Source organism: Mastigoproctus giganteus, chromosome 4, assembly GCF_048544385.1.
Source record: "Mastigoproctus giganteus isolate SK-2022 chromosome 4, ASM4854438v1, whole genome shotgun sequence".
Lineage (NCBI taxonomy): Eukaryota > Metazoa > Arthropoda > Arachnida > Uropygi > Thelyphonidae > Mastigoproctus > Mastigoproctus giganteus.
The window spans coordinates 197,150,720-197,175,341 of NC_143578.1; the positions used below are offsets into that span (position 1 = coordinate 197,150,720).

Genomic DNA, 24,622 nt, shown 5'->3' on the forward strand with positions numbered 1-24,622 from the left:
CATCCCCTTCCTTCTAGAGTTTACATAGGTAAAGAACTCTTTGCTGTTTTTCTTTGCATCCCTTGCCAAGGATTTCTCGTAATCTGCCTTCGCCTGCCTAACCTCCTTTGTAACTTGGTTGCACATCAACTTGTATCTATCATAGGCTTCTGTGTCATGTGTTAATTTGTATGTATCCCATGCATTTTTCTTCTCTGCCATATACCTCATTAGTTCATCTGACATCCATTTTGGCCTAAACCTTGAACAATATTTCTTAGTTGGTATGTAAAGCCTAGTAGCTTCCAAGATAAGTTCTTTGAATGCTTCCCATTTTGAATTTGCTGTTGGTAACATCATCAGTTGGTCCCACTGTATAGAATTTAAATACTGTCTCAGTCCATCGTAGTCGCCTTTACGGAAGCAATAACCCTTCCCTTTACCCCTAATGGTAGTTACCTCTTTGAGTAAATCCCACTTCAGCACACTGTGATCACTGCCACCTAGTGGTTCATTTATTTGCAGATTCTTAATACATGAAGAATCACTGCTGATAATCAAATCAAGAGTATTACTCCCTCTAGTTGCCTCCCGAACATGCTGATGTAGAAAACAATCATCCAATAAGTCCACAAAAGTCCTGCTAGTGTGTGAGTAACCAGCCCCCAAATTCCAGTCAATATCAGGGAAATTAAAATCTGCCATTATAATACACTCTGATTTACTGGCCCACTCTATTTCCCTGTACAGTTCCTTATTATACTCATCAGAGTCATTAGGCCTATAGCACACTCCTACTCTCAATTTTGATCTCCCAATGTTTATGTCACACCAAACTGACTCCACACTGCACTGTCCAGCGATGTCGACTGGCTTCACTTCCTTGGTTTTTATGTGTTTCTTAACTAATAACATAACCCCTCCTCCCTTCCTATCCTGTCTATCCTTTCTGTAGACGTTGTACTCCCCAAATTGCAGTTCTGCATCCCTTATATCTGTGTGACACCACGTCTCTGATATCCCAACAATATCTGCCTTCGATGTTTTGAGCAATACCTCAAATTCATCAAATTTATTTACTAAACTCCTAGCATTGGTGTACACGCAAGTATACCTGCACCTGTTTCTATTCTTAGCTACCCTAACACAACCCATGTGTTTACTTGTACCGCAATGGCTCCCAGCAGTCTCTGAAATACCATGCATCTTGTTTTTCAGGCTTCTGCTCATTCTAATAGAAGCAGTGCAAGAATCTCTTTCACCTCTGCCAGTGGCTACTGTCAATCTATTGGTCTTTGTCTCCCCCCAAGCTAGCAGTTTTCCGACCCACCTAACACTGCCTCGATAGCATCAGCAAATATTCTTGCACCCTTTCTATTTAAGTGTATTCCATCCCTGTAGAAGCAATCTCTCCTGTTAACAAGTACAGTCCAGGCTGAAAAAAATTCTACCCCTTGAGCCTTGCACAATCTTTCCAGGGCCGAATTGATCGACAAGGCTCTCATCATATACTCCCTCCTATCGTGTCTGGGCAGAATTGCAGACACTTTCAAATTCAACCCTAATTCTCGGCTTTTGTTCAACAGTGACCTGTACTTGTTAAGTAATTCTGCCGGTCTCCTACTCTTAATATTATTAGTGCCAACGTGTACAACTATATCACCTTTTGTGCCCTTAAAAGATGATATTCGCTCTACAACGTCATCAACCTTTGCCCCTGGCAGACATACCCTGGTCCTGTTCCACCTCTCTTTTTTACAAAGCATGTTCTCCGTTTCCCTGACAATAGAGTCACCAATAACTACTAGTTCCTTCGGGACCAGCGCATTCTGCCTTAGGGGTTGTCTCTGTGTCACGCGATGCCCAAGTGCAAGCTCTGGCGTTGATGTGGGCAGCTGAGAGCTTGATGGGCCCCTCAATTTAGTTTCTTCGAGGGCATCCACCCTGTCCTTCAAGCTCTCATATAGGCCCACAAGAACGCCGAGTTGTTGCCTGATATCGATACACTCCTTGCACCGCGCACACACAAAGACATCCCCCTTGGCAGTATCATGTCCCGTACCCGATTGCTCTGCAAACATCAAGCAAACAGTGCATTTTATAAGGCTGTGAGTCAGAGGACAACTGCCCCCCTCAGTTCTGCTCTGAGCCACGGCACTTCCATTAGCTTGAGCCTTTTGCTTTGCTGCTCTGGTCTGAGTCATGATTCTATTAATTTATTAATTAATTATGTTATGTTATTAATTATATTACGTTTGTAATCTAAGTCGTTATATGTATTTATTTAAACCTACAATTTAACTGCTAACGAAGTTCAACTAACGCTATCTAGTACGGTATATCTAGTACGGTATCACAATGGCGGGAAAGTTACTAACGGTAACGAACACGTGGAAACCCTTACCGATACTTTTACAAGGCCGAGTAAAGAATAAATACACGAAATTAATCAAAAAATCCCAAAATAATGTTATACTACTAAATTTAAATCAAAAGTTTTAGAAAAACAATAATTTCAAATCAATAAATAAGAAAAATCCACTTAGCGGCTTTGAACACGACCGTCACTAGTAGCCTCGTCAGCAGACTATTCTCTGAGGAGCTGTTGTGGCCACCAATAAATTCCTCCAACTGCATCGATCAAGTGACTAGTCGGACGTGCTGATCAACGCTAAAGAAAAATGTGCTTAAATATGCGTTTTAATTATAGTTATTGCCATAAAAAGTGTTCTCAACTAAAGAAGTCAACTAGTGGACTCTCACGGTAAGAAAGTTTTTAAATTTCAACTTTCTTCTTAAGAGCAATCCTTTGTTCTAGTCACTAATCTTGTTGCCCTTTTCTGTACTTGTTCCAGCAGCTCTAGATCCTTCTTAAAACGAGGCCTCCAGACCTGTATACAGAACTCAAGGTGAGGCCTAACCATTGCCTTATACAAGGGGATAATCACCTCCTTATCCCTGCTAGAAAAATTCCTGTATATCATTGACAAGACACCATGAGCTACTCTTGCAGACTGTCTGCACTGCTCAAAAAACTTCATATCTAACTGCACAATTATCCCCAGGTCCTTTTCATTCGTCAGTGTCAACTACCGCTGTCAGTTTTGATTTTTGAAGGGGTCCGTAAATCTCAGTAGTTTGGGAACCGCTGAGCTAGATGAAGGTATCCTCATCTTGAAAAACTTCCTCACATGTGATCGTGGTATGCAAAATATTTATTCAGTTCATAAGAACTGAATAAATATTTTGCATCCACGATCAAATATCAACCACGATATTTTGCATCAATAAATATCCACGCAAAATACCAGCTAAGGATCATTAATATTGTTACTACTGATATCAAGTGAACCAATGTGTTTTATTCATTTCCTCTTACTACTAAAGGATGTCATCAGTTTTCTTCAAAATTTAAGAAATCCTTGATGTTGTTCTTTGCACAAGTAGTTAAAGACTTATCATAAAGTGTCTTGGCATTCTTCCTAACCCTCTGAATAACTTTATTACAGGCTAATTTATATTTATCTGAGAAGTTGGGACCCACTGACAATTTATATTCATCCAATGCACCTTTCTTCTCTACCATTAAAGGTCATCAGTCCTTTTGTTATCTATTTTGGTCTATGGATTGAACAATTCTTTTTCATTTTTTTCCAGAAGTCATTCTGAAAGCATAATAGGTTCCAGAATAACTTCTTTAAATGTTTCCTATCTAGAATTTATATTTAATTTGTATTTGTTCAAGTTGCCATTTGGTCCCACTGAAAAGAGCTTAAATGATGTCTAAGACTATGTAATATCCTTTTGTGAACACACAAACACATTCCCATTCCTCTCACAGTAGTTTCTATAGCTAGCAATTTTTTTATTTGAAGATTCTTAATCCTGATTTGGTCTGGTCCCATAAGCCTATTTTAATCCAAACTTAAAAATTGACCCCCACTTAAAAAAACTAATAATTTCTGTAATTTCTACTCAAATTTACAAAATTGAAACTCTATACATAAACAGAAGTATATTCTTTGATTTCCTTCCTTTAAATTGCAGCAAAAAAAAAAAGAAGTATGATCACATATCATTTTATGAGATTATGATCGCAAAAAACAAGAGGCTGTTCTCTTTGATTATATAACACCTCACTGCATTCGTTTGAATTTCGTGCATCATCACGGCACCGCTGGATAAAACAAATCAATGCACACAAAGACATAATTGACTGGTCAAGCTTACATCACTAGCATTACCAAGGTGATCCAAGGAGAAAATAAAAATGTAAGCAACTGTTCCTTGGAAAATTCTTTTGTAATTGTTGTTCACAACAATTACAAAAGAATTGCAACGAATTGTTCTTGAAAAACAAAAAATATCATATTTCCTTTCTTCAATATGTACATCTACTAACACAAAATCAAGGAAATTCATCTATTGTAAGCCACAGTGGAAACGAAAAAAAAAAAAAAAAAAAACCGGTGTAAAACTGATAACACAATGTGCATTTGATAAAAAAAAACAAAAAAACAATTTTGGGAACAATATTTGGGAGCAATAATGCAAAATCTTGTTTTTGGGAACAATATTTTGCATTATCGCTCTGTTACAATATTTTGCTTTATTGCTTTAAGTAATTGTTGTAGCAAACAATATCGGTGTGCAGGACATTTTCTGAATGTATATTTTATCTTCTAATGAAATTTCCAGAAAATATTTTCTATAAACTTCGAAAACTGATGTCGAAGAAACTTCGCATGCAAACTTGTGTGCAAACGAAGAAAAAATTATGTTACAAGTAACAGACTGTTTTCACAAATTTGTATTGTTACTGAATGCATATCAATATTTCCTTGATATGCATTTGATACCATCAACATATTTCAAGGGAAAAATTCTATTTTCATTATCACACACATGCCGAAAAAAATTCACCATAAAATATCATATGTTTGGGTGCTTGAATTTCATTCTGAGCTGCAAATGTAATTTCATTTCTTGAGTTATTTCTCTTGCACTGACAGAGTAGCTGTTTACTGAACGAAGGAAAACAGGGTTCATTTTACTGAAATTTCCAGTTCCCTTCATTCACTTGGGGAAAAAAACTCCTTAGGGGAGGGAGTCTGACCCTAAGGAAAGTGAAACAGAGAGAAAAAAAAATAAAAACATTTCTTTGGTGGGGAGAAGGCCAGGAGATTGTCAAAGGTCCAGAGCTGTAACTACTTTGAAGTGGTTACAGTCTCTAACTTGGCAATGTTATTACAAATGAAATCCTGATCTTTGGAAATTTTATAAAAGTAGTGTAATTATTATTTATAAGTAAACAATATATTATATTATCATGATATCTGAGCAATTTTATCAATAAACAATCTTGTCATGAATAAGGTTTCTGTGCAGTGTATTCTTGTCCTGTGCAACTGAATTATAATACTGGATGTTAAAGTCTTGTCCTGCAAGGATGGTTGTTTCCTGTTTCCTCTTACTGAGTTTCAGCTGAAAAGGCAAGGCTTTCCAAGATCTGATTGTGCTTTCTTTTTTACTTTTTTTATTGTAGTACTTAATTTGTCTCTTGTTTATGAAATTGTAGTGGCTGTAATTTATTGATATTTTCTTCAAAAAAGTAAAAATAAAATCAGTAAATTTAGTTTACTGTCATATTTTAAACACAGTAAAACCAAAAGAAGTTCAAATAATTATTTTAATTGTTATCATAATATGTTAAAAGTTTGAAATTAATAAAAAAAAAAAATATTATGAATTATCAAGAACATTTCTGTTCATAATAATTTTTACAACTTTTCTAATAAGTCTGTTTCATCACAGATGCCAAAGTCGTAATATGTCTGTTTCATCACAGATGCCAAATTTCTGAAAAGTCAGTTTAATCAGCTGATGCCGAAGTTGTAATAAGTCAGTTTAATCAGCTGATGCCGAAGTTGTAATAAGTCAGTTTCATCACAGATGCTGAAGTTCTAATAAGTCTGTTTTATGATGGATGTTGAAGTTCTCATAAGTCTGTTTCATCACAGATGCCGAAGTTCTCATAAGTCTGTTTCATCAGCGGATGCCGAAGTTCAAATAAAAAATAGTTTCATCAGCGGATGCCGAAGTTCAAATAAAAAATAGTTTCATCAGCGGATGCTCAAGTTCTAATAAGTCTGTTTCATCACAGATGTCGAAGTTCTCATAAGTGCCAACTTCATCAACGGATGAAAGAATAAAAGCAACAGATATGATCTAAAATCTATAATTCCAGATTCTGTGGACTGTTATTAGATGCATAGGAACTGGGAAATTGGACAAAATTCATTGATGAAGTTGAGTTTTGATAAAGTGAATATCAACAGCAGCATAAACTGAAAGCTTGACTATATCAAAAAGAACAAAGTCACCAAATGAAGAAAAACTGTTGGCCTCCAAAATATCCACACACACACAGCCCAGAACGTTATGTCATCTGCCAGGTACGAGGGCTGCAGCAAGAACACCAATCACTACAGGATTGTCCTTTCAAAAATGTAATGTTAATCCACATAGTGATTCATACCAGATGGTAGAAGAACAGATGACAATCAAATTAGCTTTCTAACAAATTTTTTTAGGAATGTATCATTCAGGAAGTTAAAACTTGGAAAATATGTGGAATAATAATGGTTGGTCAGAAGTAAGAGACTCAAAAGAGAAAGAAACAGACCGATTAGCAGTATTTACAGATTTTTTTGTTTTTAGATAGATGCCCAAGAAATTACATATGTTCGGAATATTCTAAAGATAAACAGCTAGTTTCGTTCAACAATAAACGCTCTTTTTTTTCCCCGAATACATATCACTGAAATAGCAAAATATGAACTGCATACTACATTATGCAAATATGATGATTTAATACACACCAAATATGGAGATTTATGTAGGAATACAAAAGTCAGACAACTTTTCAAACATGTCTGGATGTGATGAATCAGCTTGTATGCCCTAATGAAGAAACTAATTTCAATATGCTCCTATAACAACTGGTTCTAGCATTGTCTTTTTTGACTACTAAAATATGAGGAAACACTGTTTGCTGGTGTGCATTTGATAAAAAAAACACTTTGCTTTACTGTAATTGTTTTAGGGAAACAATATTTTGCATTATAGCTCTTAGTCAGCTTCATCCTAGGATGCAGAAGTTCTTGTCCTTGAATGCAAATGACTATCGTAAAGGAGTGACTGCATGTTTTCGCCTTATACTGATCCTTTATTGCACCTAAAGCATTTCATTATGGTGGGGGATGGAAACGGATTTGCTTCTAATTGATGTAGCACTTTCGAATTTTCTCAAATGGGGATCATCTGAGCACAATGTAAATTAGAAGGACAGCAAAAGAGTTGATAACTGGTGCCATCTGGGCACCAATTATCAACTCTGGGCAGCATTACGACAAACAAATTTTTGGTTTATATTCCGGGATGACCACTGGGTCAGAGGAGATCCCAAGATAGAGAGAGAATATAAGAAACAGTCATGGGTTGATTGTGTGCAATAACCTTCCCACAGTAAAAACAAAAGAAGAGATAAGGAGTAAATCTATTTTTATATGAGCTATATCTTTTTATTGCACCTCAGAACTAAAACAGCATATGACTGTGGATAGTGAATTTATTTGGCTTGTGTACTAAAACAGAATTTTTCCCTTTCTGATAACATCAAATGCATACAAGGAAATATTTTCTAACAATACTTTTTGAACAGCCCATTAGCTGTAGTTAGCCATTAGCTTTGTATAGTTAGAAAATATTGCAGTTTTGTGAACAATACACATTAATGAAACAATCCATTATTCATAGTGGATGATTTTTTTTTCTTCTTTTGTGCACCGGTTTTCGAACTTTATAATGCAGCTATCAATAGAAATATTTTCTTGAAATTTCGTTAGAAGCTAAATATACATCCAGGAAACTGCTGTTCTGATGTAGTTCCCTAAAAACAATTACAAAGCAAACTTTTTTATTTCTATCAAATGCACATTGTAGTGATCAGTTTTTCTTGTTTTCAGTGTGGCTTTCGATAGATGAATTTCCTCGATTTTGTGTGAGTAGATGCAGTACACACTAAAGAAAGGAATACGGTCTTTTTTTCTTTTTCTAAAACTATTGTTGCAATTCTTTCTTTGTTTCTTGTGCCAAGAAACAGTAGTTTGCATTTGTCTTTTTTTGCCTTCTTGATAGAGCTATATGGAGAATTGGCAAAGCGTTCTCACTCTTCGCTCCATAAATGAAAATCTTCTCTGTAAAAAGAGGTGCACGTTTGCTAAAATAACAAATGAATCAAGTATTGCATTTCATGAGCCTTAGGCTAGTTAGGGCAGGGGTGTAAAAAATAACTGAAAAGGCTTAATGAAAAATGCACACTTGATGTCACATTTTTGTTGTTTGTGAGAAATTCAATAGAAATTTTTGAAATTTTGAAGTGGGAAAATCGAAGAAAACAGTCCTGGCTTCAGCCATAGCGAGTTTCAGCTGTGTTGATAGAGTACAAATTACAGAATTTATTAATTTAATTTTGAACTGGGTCCACTGGACACAAGAGGATGCGAATTGTGTTAATATTTAATGGCTCCTTGCCGATAACCAGGTTGCGAATATTTCTTTCCCTTGTATTATCTCTAACAAGCTGACATAACAAGCAGCCATCCAGCAATTCCAGAAATACTGAATTACTCTGTAAGTGACCAAACTGCAAGCTCTAGTAAATTCTGGAAAATTAAAATCTCCCATACTAAGACATTCTGATTTGCTGGTCCATTCTATTTGTCTGTAAAGATGTTCATTATAGCAAACTCCTATTCTCATTTTTGTTTTCTCAATGCTTATGTGGCACCATATTGATTCAATATAGTTAACTATTATATATGCTTGTCTTGAATCTATATGCTGGAAATTAAAAGCATTACCCCTTCTGTCAAGGCTTCATGTACAAAAATAACTAAGCTGAAAATCTTACAAGTATGTTGTATTTATGATAAAATAGCACTGCTATGGTGAAAGTGAATTTTAATATATATTGCAGCTAACTACATTATGATTGGTTGTTTTCGACATATTTCCTAAATGATTTGAAAGAAAGGTCTTTTTAATGAAGGAAGTATTTGTCCCGTATTTATTACACTTATGTGTTAAAAATAAATCATATAAATCACATTTAAATTAAGTAAAACATCTTACCAAGCAGATCCAGAAAGACTGGCAATATAAGTAACACAGTCCAAAATTCCAGTATCTGATAATGCTTTAAGTGCTCCACTCAGGCCAGTCATGGCTCGAAAACCTCCTCCAGAACCTATAATTCCAATAGTAGGCACCTAATTCATTTTAAAAAAAGAGACAGTATGAAATGAATTTTAAATGTGAAACTATATTAACTAAGCTAATTTGAATAAACTGTACAAAATTAAAATTTTATAAATTTCATTTAAGGGAACAACATAAAATTACAAAAAGGCATGTGATGATTTAAAATAAAATAGCTGTGGTATGAATAATGACATCTATCCTGTTTATAGAGCAAAATATATCTTCTGCTATGCATTACCCTTTCCCCAAAATATAAAAAAAAACAAAAAAAAAAAAAAAAAAAAACAAGAATATATAGTCTGCATGAGTACAATAAACTATTCAAGAGAATATCATAATATATTTGAAAGTGAAAGTGACCAGAAGGGCAGGGCATTCTCCATACCTTCTCTCTTCTCCCTTGCCATTTCCTCTCCCTCAAATGAGCTAAGACAATTATATTGATTTTCATATTTTCAAATTTTATAAAATACAGTTAGAGCCACAGTAGGGGTATAATAGCTGAAGCAAAGGTGTAAAGTATATGCTTCTGATATAAGATGAGACATTGGATGCTGCAGCTCTAGAAATTAATCAATAATTTATTATTTTACTTTTTTTGAGAAAGAGGGAACAGTTATAATTTTAAATTAATTTTAATACTTAAATATTTTGATACTCATGTTGAAGAGAAAAAAAAAACAGTTAGATTGAAATCATGTGGAAAACTGAGAAGTCAAAACAGTGTCAATTTTATGAAATATACCCTAATGAGAACAGCATCCCAGACAATCAGTTGAATCAATTGTAGTGTTGGTGAGTCCTGATTGTAGTTTTCATTTCTATCTCTTTCGTACAGCTTTTACAGTTATGAGAAATGTAGTAGCAACTGTATAAAAAATTCTTCATATGAAGCAACTCTAACCATACCATGTGCAGTGAATGTGAGCCCTATCACAAGATGATTTTCTGATGAGTTGTGTTGTCAATAGCTTCTTCTGTTAAACTTCTTTTACTCCATTATCTACTTTTCATGACTCACAATTCACACAAAAGATGCCATTATGAATTTTTACAATCTATAATGGCATGGGGAAAATTCTCATAATTGCCACTGAAACATAACCGTTTCGTTCGAACATGTTAGCTGGTATCATCGGTAAATGCTCGATTGGTTTATTTTTTCTGCCATCTAAGCACAACCAAAATTATAGGGAGGTGACAGGCATTTTTTGGAGAAGGAACTACCTGAACAGAATTAATAAAAGATTTGTTTCACTGAAAATCAGATATATTAAAAACACATTTTTAAATTTTCAAATTTTTCATTAAAAAAATTTCATACAAAAATTAATGCAATCCATTAATAATGGTGTCATAGATTGGCAAACTCCAAGCAGAATTAAAAAAAAAAATATATATATATATATATATATATATATATATCAGAAATAAAACAAACTCATGCACCTGACAGGTGCATGAGTTGTAGTATGACTTTTTTGTTCCACTTACAATAAGAAGCATACCTACTGCCAGGTTAAATAAGAAATAACTGCAGAATAGGCATCAGAAAGAGTAATTGGTTATTGACATAAAAGTCTTTTAATCCTCTGTAACTGGAAAACTTATTTAACTTCACAGGACTGGATAAATAAAAAAATAAAATAAAAATCAATTTATACTCTGGGATGGCATCATATGACCAGTGCATTTAGAAGATGGGTACTACAAGAATATTACTGTATTTTGTGGTACAAGTGAATTCAACAATGTTATATATGACTCTACTTGCATATTTGATTACTTGACTACAAGCATGCCTCTTAAAACAAATGACATTCACGTGCTTAACTCATACATCAGCAAAAATACTTAGATGAATAACTAAAAGAAACAAAGGAAGGTTTCTACAGCTTTAGTGGAATTTTTATTTATTTTATTATTTTTTAAAGGCTGATAATATATATGCATTTTTGATTTCTTACATCACTTTGCCCATAATAATGATAGTAATTTCTCTTCATATTTGTACTATAACTTTTTAGATTTATTTTGTAAAATAAAATGGAAAAAACATTGTGCCTGTTAGTAAGCAGAAGATAGGCAAACCATTTTATTAAAAATATAAAACACTTCATTCAGTTACTCCATACATGAAAGCATATGTGAAAAACCAATGTGACCACCCATCTAAAAGGTTGTTTTGTCTGTTGCACAGTTTGTCAGTAGTGTTATAAATGAGAGTGCTATTCATATAAACAGAGACAGCTTTGCATGAGAAACATTCCAACCACAACTTCATGTGTAGCATCTGCAGCTACTGCCACCACAAAATGCACTGTCTCTATATAGAGCTTGCTACTACAGAATTCAGCAGAAGGGTATTCTACACATGAAGAAGGGACTGGAGGTGATCCAATTAAGTTCCCAGTGGGGATGATCATTAGGGCCAGATAAGTAAAGATGAGCATCTCAGACACAGCACTTTTGTCTAGTGTACCCTCTTGATGCATACATTACATGGCCGTGTATGCATCAAGAGTGGAGCAACCATGGAAGAACCAACAGAAAATTTCCACGTAGGCCAGCCACATGTTATCCAAAGGGGTTAGGGGAAGATACAATCTAACATCCAGCCACATTGGATCTTCCTCTAACTCTTCTGGAACAGACTTCAGACTTGTCATAGTGGAATAACTGGGTACACAATATAACACTGAGTAGCATAGTGTCATGACTCATTTTAGCATGGATTATGCATTGTGGATTATGAAAATGCTTTTGACTCCATACAGCATAAGGGGCTTAGAGGGTGAACAGGCATTCTGTGTGTTCTCACACACTCAGTGTAAAACACTGATGGATCCAATATCTTTCTATTTTAGAAGATTTAGGAGAAGATTTTGGCCTGCCTCCCTAAAATCCACTCATGCACATCTTCTCGATGGTAAGCCCTGTTACGTCACTTTGGTAGCAACGAACATGTAGAGTGGTTCTCTTCAAGGTGCCTGATCAGTGTGATAAGGAAAAGATCAAAGCCTCCAGCATAATGAAACAAATGACCTTCAGTCCCCAGTGGCTTTTGCTCCGCCCCTTATGGCAGTGAGAGGATCAGAGTAGAAGAAGAGGGTGCTGAGAATCTCTGGGTACCACCAGGCTGCCATGCACAGAAACTGAACTTGGCCTGTTACAATGCAAGATCGCTCATCGGTGAAGATAGGATATTAGAGCTGGAAAAGGAATTAGGAAAATGTGAAATGGAATATCATCGATTTGGCTGAAACAAGAAGAATAAATTAATCACTTATAAGTTTATCAAGTGGAAATCTGCTATACACTAATGGACACAGTGAAAAGAGTGAAGGTGGAGTTGGCATTCTGGTATATAAAGATATAAAAAAACAACATTTTGGAATTCAAAAGTACATTACCAAGGGTGTCAAAGACTGCTTCTCAGGATTTCTTATTTTGGGTTTTTTTTTTTTTTTTTTTTTTAGGAGCATTAGCAACTAAGGCCATATTGCTCCGGGGAAATGCGGCGATCATTCCCTGACCTTCCCTGACCATCCTCTGTATTTGGTGGTCACGGGCTTGAACCCCGGTCTAATCAAGAAGTGTGTGCTATGCACTGTTGCTCCTGCCCATCTGGCTACAGAGGCACCTCAGGATTTCTAAGAGGTAAAAACTAAAGGTTATAATGAATTATAATGCACAAACATCGAGCTGTGATGATAAAGAGGTTGAAGAAATCGATAACGTCGATTTTTAATTACAGTTCCCAAAGTCAACAAAGATGTGTGAATGAAGTACAAAATCAGTAACCGTGAAGTCATTCAATATTTGATTAAAAAGGGACTAGAGGTTGAAGAAAAACAGAAAACTCACTACACCATTATTATGGGGAACTTGAATGCTAAGGTTGGAAAGAGACAAAACAGCACAGAAAAATAGGAAATTTTGGAATTGGTGAAAGAAATGACAGAGGTGAAAGACTTGTGGAATTTGCACAATTTTGACGAATGTCAGTAATGAAAACTTTTTTCAAGAAAAGGGTGAACAGAAAGTGAACATGAAGGAGCCAAAATGGATTAATAACTAATGAAATCGACTTCATCCTCACAAACAGAAGATATATTGTGAATGATGTTATCATCCTGAACAAGGTATATGTTGGAAGTGATCACAAAATGGTAAGATGCACACTTGATATAGATGTAAGAATAGAAAGAGAAAAAAACTGACTCGAGTAAATAATATGGTCCTTAATATAACAGAAGTGGAGAAAAAGCAGTATGCACTGGAACTTAAGAAAAAGTTTGAACTTCTGCAGACCTTGCAGGACCAAGACATCGAAAAGGAATACAACTTTCTGAAAGCGATAAAGCCTGAGAAACCTATAGGTAAAAAGAAATCCAAAGAAGGAAAAATTAGTCAAGAAACACTTGTCATGATGAACTGAAGATGACAAATGAAGAGCAACATAAACACTAACAAGGACAAAATTGAGGTAACTGAGTTATGCAAAGCCATTAGAAAGAGACTGAGAGAGGATATAAGAAGATTTAACACAAGAAAAGTAAAACAAGCATTAAAGGAAAACAAAGGATAAAATCAGCAGCCACGAGCAGTAATAGAGAAAGACCAATGATACTGAAACTGAAGAATAGAGATGGTATACTTATAAATAGCAGAGAAGGTATAATTGAAATAGCAGAAGACTACTATAAAGAATTATATAAGGAGCAAGGGAATGATGCCAGCAGTGGGGAAGAAGGATCACAAATTAGCAACACATATGACATACCCAATATACTTCCTGATGACGTAGAACATGCATTGAAGAAAATGAAGAATCAGAAAGCCCCAGGTGAATATGAAGTTACTTGGAAGAAGAGACAGGACACAGAAACTGGCAAGACTCTTCACAAAATACATTAGGAAAGAAGTGACACATAAGGAGTGGAATAATGCAATCATAATTTTGCTGCATAAGAAAGGAGATAAATCAGAAATTGAAAATTATAGACCAATTAGCTTGTCATCCCACATCCACAAGTTGTGAACAACTTGTGGATGTGGGATACTAACAGATTAGAAAGAATACTTGATGAGAATTAACCAAAAGAGCAAGCTGGTTTAGGACAGGATTCTCAACTATGGATCACCTTCATGTAATATTGCAGCTAATGGAGAAAGCAAATGAATATAAAACACCATTATGTCTGGCATTTGTAGATCATGAAAAGGCATTTGACACCATACAGCATAAGAAAATGTTTCTGGCACTGGAAAGACAAGGCATAGATACCCATACATTATGATTTTGAAGAACACATATGAGAACACTACCTCCTTTATTAAACTAGACAAAGACAGTGGCAAATTTAAAATTGAGAAAGGATTTTGACAAGGGGAGACAATATCTCTGAAGTTGTTTACTACTGTCCTTAAGGAAGCTTTCCAAAGATTAGGCTTCATATAAGTATATGAATCCACCTTTTCAATTACTGCTCCTTCAATGATTATATCCCTTTCTGTGGCATACTTGTTCGTCAAAAAGTAGTCAATGTGAATGGAGAGTACCTAAACCATTTACAATTTGCAGATGACATTGTAATCATAAGCCACAATCCTGAAGAATTAGAGGAAAATCTTAATCAGTTATACAGAGTTAGTAAGGATTTCGGACTAAAGATGAATATGGCTAAAACAAAAGTAATGTCGAACAAGTATACCACAGAACTGGATATAATAATTGAAGGAGCAGTAATTGAAAAGGTGGATTCATATACTTATACTTAGCTGTAATAATGAAAATGGCTGGAAGTCAAGAGAAGAATCAATTTCATAAGGACAGCATTCAGGAAATATAGTCACATAATGAGGAGCAATATCCCAATTTGTCTGAAACATAAAATAATGAACCAATGTATACTCCTCATCGTGACTTACAGAAGTGAAACGTGGGTACTCACCAAAAGAATGGAAGAGAAGCTGAAAACTACAGCGAAGAATTGAATGAATTATATTAGGAATCAGACTGTTAGATATGAAGAGAAATACATGGATTTGGCAGCAAACACAAATAAAAGACATTCTTATCAAAACTAAAGAACCGAAATGGACTTGGGCAGGCACATAGCTCGAAGACATGTGCCTGCCCAAGACATGGTGATAGATGGACTAAGAAAATAACAGAATGGTACCCAAGAGCAGCTAAAAGAAAACCTGGAAAATGATGGATGAATGAAATTCACGTGTCCATGGGTAGTAAATGGATGGCCTCTCTAGCAACTGGAAAGTTGCTAGAGAGGCCTTCATCCTGTAATGGATTGAAAATGGCTGATGATGATGCATCAGACATTAGTGCAGATGAGCTATTGTAACTAATAAACCTCACTTAACTATCATGATCTGTTGTATGCAAATGTACTTATAGTGAGCATAGGGGGGGGGTAACTGCAACATCAGATTGCTGATTTTACTAGTCTCATGAATCTTATTTCCAACTATACCATGCAGAAGATGGTGTGGTGTATTCAAATAAAGGCTATCATATCCTGCTGAAGGGGATCGTACAGGCTGATGAAGGCAGCATAATCATATGAGACATGTCTGATTGTGAGACATTGGATCCCTGTTATTTATAAATCAACACTTCACTGGAAACTCCTAGAGGTCCATTATTTCTCATTTCTCACTATATGGATCTGTTTAAGGTGACTGACTTCTTGGATCAACAAGATAAATGCTTTGTGTCACAGAGTTGCAACAACTAGTTTTACAAGCATTCCAACATGTTTTCCATTCTCTCATGGAGAATACCCAAATGATCATGAGTGGAACGTCATGGAATGGACCACTTGGTGACCAGGTCCAATATCATCAAAGATCCAACAACTGCGAGATGTAGTATTTGGTATAAATTACCGTGCATGTGGACACCACACTCTACAGCACCTCATGAAATATGCCACATCATATCCAGGCTGTGCTGTGCACTAAAGGAATCAACAACCAGGTACTAGGTAGGTGTTCCTAATGCAAAGTTATCTTGGGGTATACAGCAGTCTGATTGTTTAAAAAAAAATACCTTCCATTTCATTTTTGTTTATAATCAAAGATAGTAACAAGAATTTTTTAAGCCATCTTCAGTAAATATAAACATAAATAAATATAAATATAAACATAAAATAGGCATTAATGAATAAATTCAAACAATATAACACTGTTGAGCATCCCACACTAAGACAAAATATTATTGCACAAATATGGAACTTATTGCCAAGTTTATAGACCTCATGTACTGCAATAACAATACTTTTCCTTCATACTGAAATCAATGTTGCAGGTTGTCCACTTGACAGCAGCACTCTTTGATGGTAGCAACAAACAGATTAGTTTGGCAATATGAGACATGGCTACTATATCACATGCTATTAATTCGTTTGAACTCAGTGAGAATACAGACACTTCTCATTATGCACTGAATCATATGGATGTATCAAAATTTGAATATGATTATATCCAGCGTTATGCAAAGCTATACAATAATTAAGCTGCTTTAGATAATTTGCCTGTCTGTGAAAGTACCTATAAATACAAACAATTTTAGAATTTCATTTTGCATATGTAATTTGCAAAACCCAAGACATAATTATAATTAACACCTGAAGCAAATTTAGATGTGCAGGTCAAGCAAATTCAGCCAAAACGATCACATCAAATATTTTTATAAGGTACTGCACCATTAAATAATGTTATATTTTTAACTGAATGACAGAACATTTTATGTAATTATTTAAGTAACCTTCCCCCCCCTTTTTTTTTCAATGGTGGCAGTGGTAAAGGGCTTTAAAGGACTAATGAAAAATATCTCTTGCACTTTAATTCCTCAGGCTGAGAATAATGGCTCTTCTGAATAGCTTTTAGATATACAAAGTTTTACTTGAATAGTTTGTTGGAAAGTGAAATGTGTTGTCCACACAGTACTATTTAGTGAAATTGGGAAGACAGAAAAAATGGAAGTGGACAATAATTTCATGTTTATAGTATTTTTTAACAGAATTAATAAATTTTTTTTAAATACAAGTGAAAAAAAGAAAAAAAAAAAAAGAAAAAAAAAACAAAAACACTTTTACCTTTAACACGTTCGCTGCCCTGATGCATACGTGCATCAAAACGATACTGAAGTGTTGTGCCATAATGCAGATATGCAGTCATTCTTAAGCAGTCAGTGAACAAGTGCTGTAAAAGTAAAAGGCACATGAAATTAACAACTGATTGATATTGGCACACTGATTTGACTATGGGCTATTTGCATTATGGCTTTAATTTTGCTTTTCATCAATCACACTGTCTAGAGAGTACTATAAAAGCTGTATACTTGATTCACAGTTTCATTTGTTCTTTGCTTGTGCTGAAGTTAGTTTATCTAGTTTAGTATTTTCCACAAGAAAAAAAAAAGTAAAATATTTTTTAAATTATTGCTTGCTGAATTTTAATTCTTTAGTATGTAAAAAATTAACCATCATCCTTTATGTGTGTGTACGCGTGCTTATAATTTTGTCTAAAAAGTTTTTTCCAATAAAAATTTTACTCTAAAAGGTTGTTATATAATGAATCCACAGCCTGCAATATCAGTACTGAACAGGGACAGGGATGGAGAATATATTGAAACTGATTACATTGAATCACCTCTTTATAACATGTGATCTGAAACTGAAATAGAACTTTATTCAAGCAATGTGGAATCTGAATCTAGTTCATCTGATGATGTTAGAATGCTAAAAACATTAGATGCCATTAGAGTGATAATCCTTCACAGATAAAATCTCTTCCATTTACTAAAATACAGTGCCCATTCGTTCCAGTGCCTACAAAAAATAATCCAACTCTTTTCAATCCAAATGATGTACTTGCAACTGATGAATTTTATAGTTCCTTGTAAACAAAACCAATGCTTACAAAGCCTATACAGGTGTGAAAACTCTGAAATTTTCTTGGTTGTCCACATGGGGACAATTTATGCGCCAAGAATTCAAGATTACTAGAAAAGCAGACTTTTACTAATAATGAGATGTCTGCACTTTGCACAAAATCTCAAACTGCCTAGAGATGTCTTTGTAAAAGTGGGCCTTTACTAGACCACCTCTAAAACAGCACCTGTCACTAAACAAATCCATGATCTTGGAGAGGCCATCTACTTTTTAGACAATATATTTGAAATAAAAGGTACAAGTATGGAATAAAACTGTACGTGCTGACTGAACCAAACAGCCAAGTACTGAAGTGTCTAGTATACAAAGGAGCATTAGATGAGATAGGAAGTAAAGGGCATGCCACAAAATGTAGTACTGAAACTTATGGAAAAGAAGATGTACATTGGACATTCTTTGTATATGGATAACTTTTACAATTTAAGGAGGAACTGGACAGGCATTTGGAGGGAATGGTGTGATTTTTTTTTTTTTTTTTTTTTTTTGGCTGATGCTGCATAAGCTCATACACTTGCTTTCTTGCATCACATGCCGCCACTACTACTACTACTACTACTACTTCCTATACTTTTGCAACACAATTACTTGAGACCAAAATGTACTGTGCTGGTACACTATATGCTGACAGAAAAGACATCAAAGCTAAAATAGAGTGAAAGTATATGCAGGTATGCCAACAGTGTGGCTATTTAAAAATGGAGAGGGGGGAGGGGGGGGGGGAAACTATCAAGTTTGAGCATGAAATGAAAGAAATCAGAAACAAAAGAAGACAAACAAAAATTAACCCAAAGCTGTTACTGAATACAACAGATGTCTGGAGTAGGTTGTAAAGACTAAATGATGTCGTACTATCCAAATGAAAGAAAGACAGTTCATTAGTACAAAACACTGGCAATTCATATTTTTCAAATTATGCTTCCAAACACCTCTCATCTTTTCAAAATGTACTTGGGAAATAAAATGAATTTGTATGACTTTTGCATTGTCGTCATAAGAAAGCTTGTCACAATGTTGGGTATACCCTACTAACCCTTCACAGGTTGCTGTCACTAGAAGAATGCTGAAGAACATTTCACACACACTTGGAAATTCCTTCTAAATATGAAGGGAAATGTAATGAGAAAAAAAGTTCATGCCCCCAGTCTGGCAAAAGGAAAGAAACAATATAGTATGGCAAGAACTGTCTGGAGAAGCCAGTACTTTATTTCGACTGCTTTGGTGATTATCAAAAAGAGATACAGTGAAATATAAAGTGAAGTTGAATAAGTAATATAATTGATCAATAATAAACCAGAAAAATTTTCTTCAAAAACTAAGGTGATTTTATTCAAAATGCTTGTGTTTGTTTATTTACGAAAGCAACTAAGACTATAATGCATCAGTGTATTGTGTCTGTAAATTGCGTGTATTCTATGGTTGCTTTGTATATTTTGCTAGATGAAAAACCCAAGTTTCAGCAAGGTAAAAACCATGCAATCCTTGCTATTGGCCAAGGTGGCACGGTTTTTCCCTGCATAATTCAGTTGGTGTGAAATAAAAAGTTGCTAAAACGAGAGCCGATCTTGCTGGCATTTGAGTCCACACAGTGAAAAAAGTCTGGATTCACAAACCAGATTATAAATAATCTGCTACCTGTGATGGGTGTTGAACATGCATTCAGCAAAGATTACTCCCTGTCTGGTGACACAAATATGCAACACTTTCTTAAGTGTTGAGAAGGGGGAGGAAAACACTTTATTCCTAAAGAGACTTGCTGAAGAATGATATACAATCAAAATTTCTGTGCTTGTTAACAAGAGAGATTTCTACAGGGATGGGATACACTTAAATAGACAGGGTGCAAGAATATTTGATGATGTTATCGAGGCAGTGTTAGGTGGGTCAGAAAACTGCTAGCTTGAGGGGAGTCACAAACTAATAGATTAATAGTAGCCACAGGCAGAGGTGAAAGTGATTCTTGCACTGCTACTATTGGAATGAGTAACAGCCTGGAAAGTGAAGTGCTGGGGATTTGAAGGACTGCTTGTAGTCAACATGGAACAAGTAAATGTGTGTTAGGGTAACTAAGAGTATAGTAAATAAATTTGATATATTTGAAGTGCTGGTGAAGACATCAAAGGCAGATAATATTGGGATATCAGAGAGTGGTGTTGCACAGCGATAAGGAACACATGATTGGAATTTGGGGAGTACAATGTGTACAGAAAGGACAGACAGGATAGAAAGGAAGGAGGGGTCATGGTGTTAGTTAAGAAACATAAAATCTAAGGAAGTGTATTCAGTTGACATGGGTGGACAGCACAGTATTGAATCAGTTTGGTGACATAAGCACTGGAAAAGTGCTTATGTCACACCAAAGTTGACGGTAGGAGTGTGTGTTACAGGCCTAATGACTCTGATGAGTACAACTGTTCAGAGAAATAAGAGTGAACCAGTAAATCAGAATGACTTATAATGGGGATTTTAACTTTCCAGATATAGACTGGAACTTGTGGATAGATCACTCACACACTAGAAAGCTTGTGGATTTATTGGATGATTGTTTTCTACAGCAGCATGTTCAAGAAGCAACCAGAGGGAGCTCTTGATCTGATTATCAGCAGTGATTATTCATGCATTAAGAATCTGCAGATAAAGGAACCAGTAGACGGCAGTGATCTAAGTGTGCTGATGTGAGATTTACTCAAAGATGTAACTACCATCAGGGGTAAAGGCCTAAAGGGAAGGGTTTGTGCTTTCGTAAAGGTTATTTGAGGAACATCTATTCACATAACACTTTTCTTCTCACAATATATTCATGGAACACTTGCAAAACACAAGTTTAGCAGGAGCCAAAGAACTTTTAGGTAATATTTTATAACATAAGATGCACTGTGTATCAGGAGCATCTTTATTTCCAACACACACATGTAAAGCCGAAATTCAAATAACTGTCATTATACTTTTGTTTTGGTCTTTTATTAGTTGGTTCCTGTTTTTTCCCTTTGGATTTTTGGGGAACAAAAGGCTGCGATTGTTCATCCTCACTTTGACATGTGAAATATTGCTTTCGTTTTCATCGACTACAGTTGCACTACTAGAAGTACTTTGCTTCTCATTTTAAAGTTCCAACCACAAATCCATGGTCACATATTTTAATAATAATATTTCGAAATACTAATACAGGTCGACCATCACTAATCCGGCATCGTTGGGACCTGTAGGGCGCCGGATTAGTGAGTTTGCCGGATCACTGGTGGTTATTTTACCACATACATTTTACCGAACAGCTAACCACCTCCTTCTACCTCTAACATGTTGACTGCCAAGCTAGTTTAAGAAAAAAATTCCCCAGGGGAAAAAATATTTAGGAAATAATTTGATTTGTAATTCTAAAATAAATATTGTAATGTCAGTGTTGTTGTTTTTTGGCTTAAAATATTAAAAAAAAAAAGTCTTTTTTTTTTTTTTTTTATGTCGCATATATGTCCCACATATGTTGGTTACTTTATTTCTTGAGAAGCCGTGTTGGCGACATACATGTGAGGCTATTACGGCCACAGAGAAGTAAGATACTACTCTGTGATTACGGCATACATATGAAGGTCATTTGTGATTAGTTTATGCACGCACGGTGAGCGCTGCAATAAAACTAATTACGATAAAATAAACTCTCAAATATCGCAATAAGTTTGTCAGTATTAGCATTAGCATTAGTAGAGGCATATGATGCAAGAAAGCAAGCTTATTCAGCATCAGCCAAAAAAAAAAAAAAAAAAAAAACCACACCACTCCCATTTCACCCCTCCGTTCCCTCGAAATACCTGTCCAGTTGAGCCTTAAATTTTTTTAGGCTATCAACTTCAACAACAAGTGATGGAAGTCGGTTCCACCAACCAACCACCCGCTGGCCAAAGGCAAATTTCCGCACATCTATCCGACATCCGTCCTTCCTCAATTTGAATTTATGCCCTCTGAGCTGATTATTCTGAGCAAGATGAAGAATCCCATTGGCATTGAGCATGCTCAAACTATTCAAAGCCTTATACACCTATATCAGATCACCTCGCCGGTGCCTAGTCTCCAGACTCTGTAATTTGCAAAACTTAAGCCTTTCTTCGTAAGAGCAACCCTTTGTTCCGTTCACTAACTTGTATTGTTAGAGATTTTGTGAAAACAAGTTCGTTAGTCGCTGTATTATCCATCATATTGTGTTGTGTTTTTCCGCAAGTTTGTATAAGTGTGTTGTAAAAAAAAAAATCTAAAAAGGAATTTTTAAAAGAAAATTACTAAGATAAGAGGAATTGAGAGAAACTGCTGGAATTTACAATTAAGCAAAGTTAAACTTCTCACAGACACACCGCTGTCAAGTTTTTCAGAAGTTCAACTTTATCTGTTATGGACAATGTACGGTGTATGCGCTTTCACGAGAGGCACTTCCTTTATGCATTTGAACCATGGCTAGGGCTAAATGTGAGCAGGTTATAATAATAAATGCAGAAAAACAGATGGGAATAGCTTGCCAGTATTTACGAGTTCACGCCAACAGCTGATGCTGCCACCAAAACAGTAGCGGCAGGTCAGTGCGCCGACCTGGGAAATTTGAAATTACGTTTGCAGAAATTATGTCCGAATTAGCGTTGGATGGATTAGTGATGGTCGACCTGTAGTTATTAAAAATATTTATACAAAGAAGCGAGTTTAGTTACGATATCGGTTCATTTCCTCCTCTCCTTCAACCAGTGTACTCCAGGCTAAATCACATACGAATGGCACATTCTTACTTTTTCGTAGGTGGCATTACCTCTACACATACTTCTCTATGCAAAGCCCACCAAAATAAAGTGTTCTGCAGTTTACATGGTTATTAGTCTATACCAGTATATTAATAACCAAAAATAAATTATGTTAAATATTAAAATGATACAAAAGTGGTGTACGCTACAAATATGCAAAATTTATTTTTTTTATTATTATTTTTTGAATTATTAATTACGATTTTTCACGGAACACTTGTTCACATCTCACGGAACACAGTTTGTGAAACTACTGGATTAAAGGATGGTTGAGTGAGAGAAGACAGAGAGTGGTAATCAACAGACACTGCTCTTCATGGACTTATGTTATTAGTGGAGTTCCCCAGGGATCCGTGTTGGGCCCATTCTTATTTTCTGTATTTATCAATGATACTGATGAAGGTATATCAGGCTCAATGTCCAAGTTTCCAGACAATACAAAGGTTTTAATGACATTAAGGAAGGTACGCTATTGCAAGAGGATTTCGAAAAGTTGAACAGATGGGCTGAGAGGTGGCAACTGAAGTTTAACGTTTACAAATGCATATGGGTAGCAGTAACCCCAGAGTAACATGCCAAATGTGCAGTACTACACTCAGGGTAGTGGAGAATGAAAAAGACCTGGGGTTAATTGTGCAGTCAGATATGAAATTTTCTGAGTAGTGTAGACAGGCTGCAAGAGTAGCTCATGTCGTTTCTGCCTTGTCAATGATATAAAAGAATTTTGCTAGCAGGGATAAGGAGGTGATTATCCCTTTGTATAAGGAAATGGACAGGCCGCACTTTGAGTACTGCATACAGGCCTGGATGCCTCATTTTAGGAAAGATGTTGAGCTACTAGAACGAGTACAGAGAAGGGAATGAGATTATTGAGTGAAACAAAGGGTTGCTGTTACCAAGGTAGGCTTAATTTCTGCAAATTGCAGTGCCTGGAGACTAGGCACCTGCGAGGTGAACTGATTGAGGTGTATAAGGCCTCGAACGGCTTGAGCAAGTTCAATACTAATGGGATTCTTCCTCTTGGTCAGATTCTGCACCTGAGGAGGCATAAATTCGAATTAAGGAAGGAGTTGTAGAAAAATGCGGAAATTTGCTGTTAGAGAGCAGGTGGTTGATTGCTGGAATAGATGGGAAAGTACCTAGTATTTAAGTTGATAGTTTAAAATAAAATGAAGGCTGAACTAGATAAACTTTTGGGGTGAATGGATGGGTGAAACAGGAAGGTTTTTTTCCCCCTTTGGCTAATGCTATATAAGCTTTCTTTCTTGCATCATATGCCTCTACTAATGCTAATATTATAAATACACTAACAACACATGGAATGCATTCTCTCAAATACTGGTAGCAGCGAACGTGTTAATAAGTAAAAAGGTAAAGTGCAGCCATTATCAACCCACTGCAGGATGGAAGCCTCCTCAACAATTCATGCTGCGGGAAATGGACCATAATCTGCCACGCTGGTCCAGTGCGGGTTGGCAGATTGACCATATTCAGCAGCCAGGTCTACTCAAAGAGCGTGTGCTACTGCACTTCCGCTACTGACCACTCGGCTACGGAGGCACG

General features: G+C 35.7%; 1 protein-coding gene across 4 annotated transcripts in view; it reads right to left on the reverse strand.

The window, feature by feature from the left end:
- Positions 1–24,622, reverse strand: part of LOC150087310 (cytosolic phospholipase A2-like) — a 228,467-nt gene that overhangs the window by 34,265 nt on the left and 169,580 nt on the right. For 2 of the 4 annotated variants that reach the window (XM_090371975.1, XM_090371976.1), the window contains 2 exons: positions 17,427–17,532; positions 9,175–9,289 (listed from right to left, as the gene is read on the reverse strand). In XM_090371975.1, the coding sequence (XP_090228101.1) occupies positions 9,175–9,289; positions 17,427–17,532 (221 nt within the window). Of the gene's footprint in view, positions 1–9,174; positions 9,312–17,426; positions 17,533–24,622 lie in introns of all 4 variants that reach the window. The other 2 variants (XR_016546878.1, XM_090371978.1) reach the window with 2 other exon arrangements.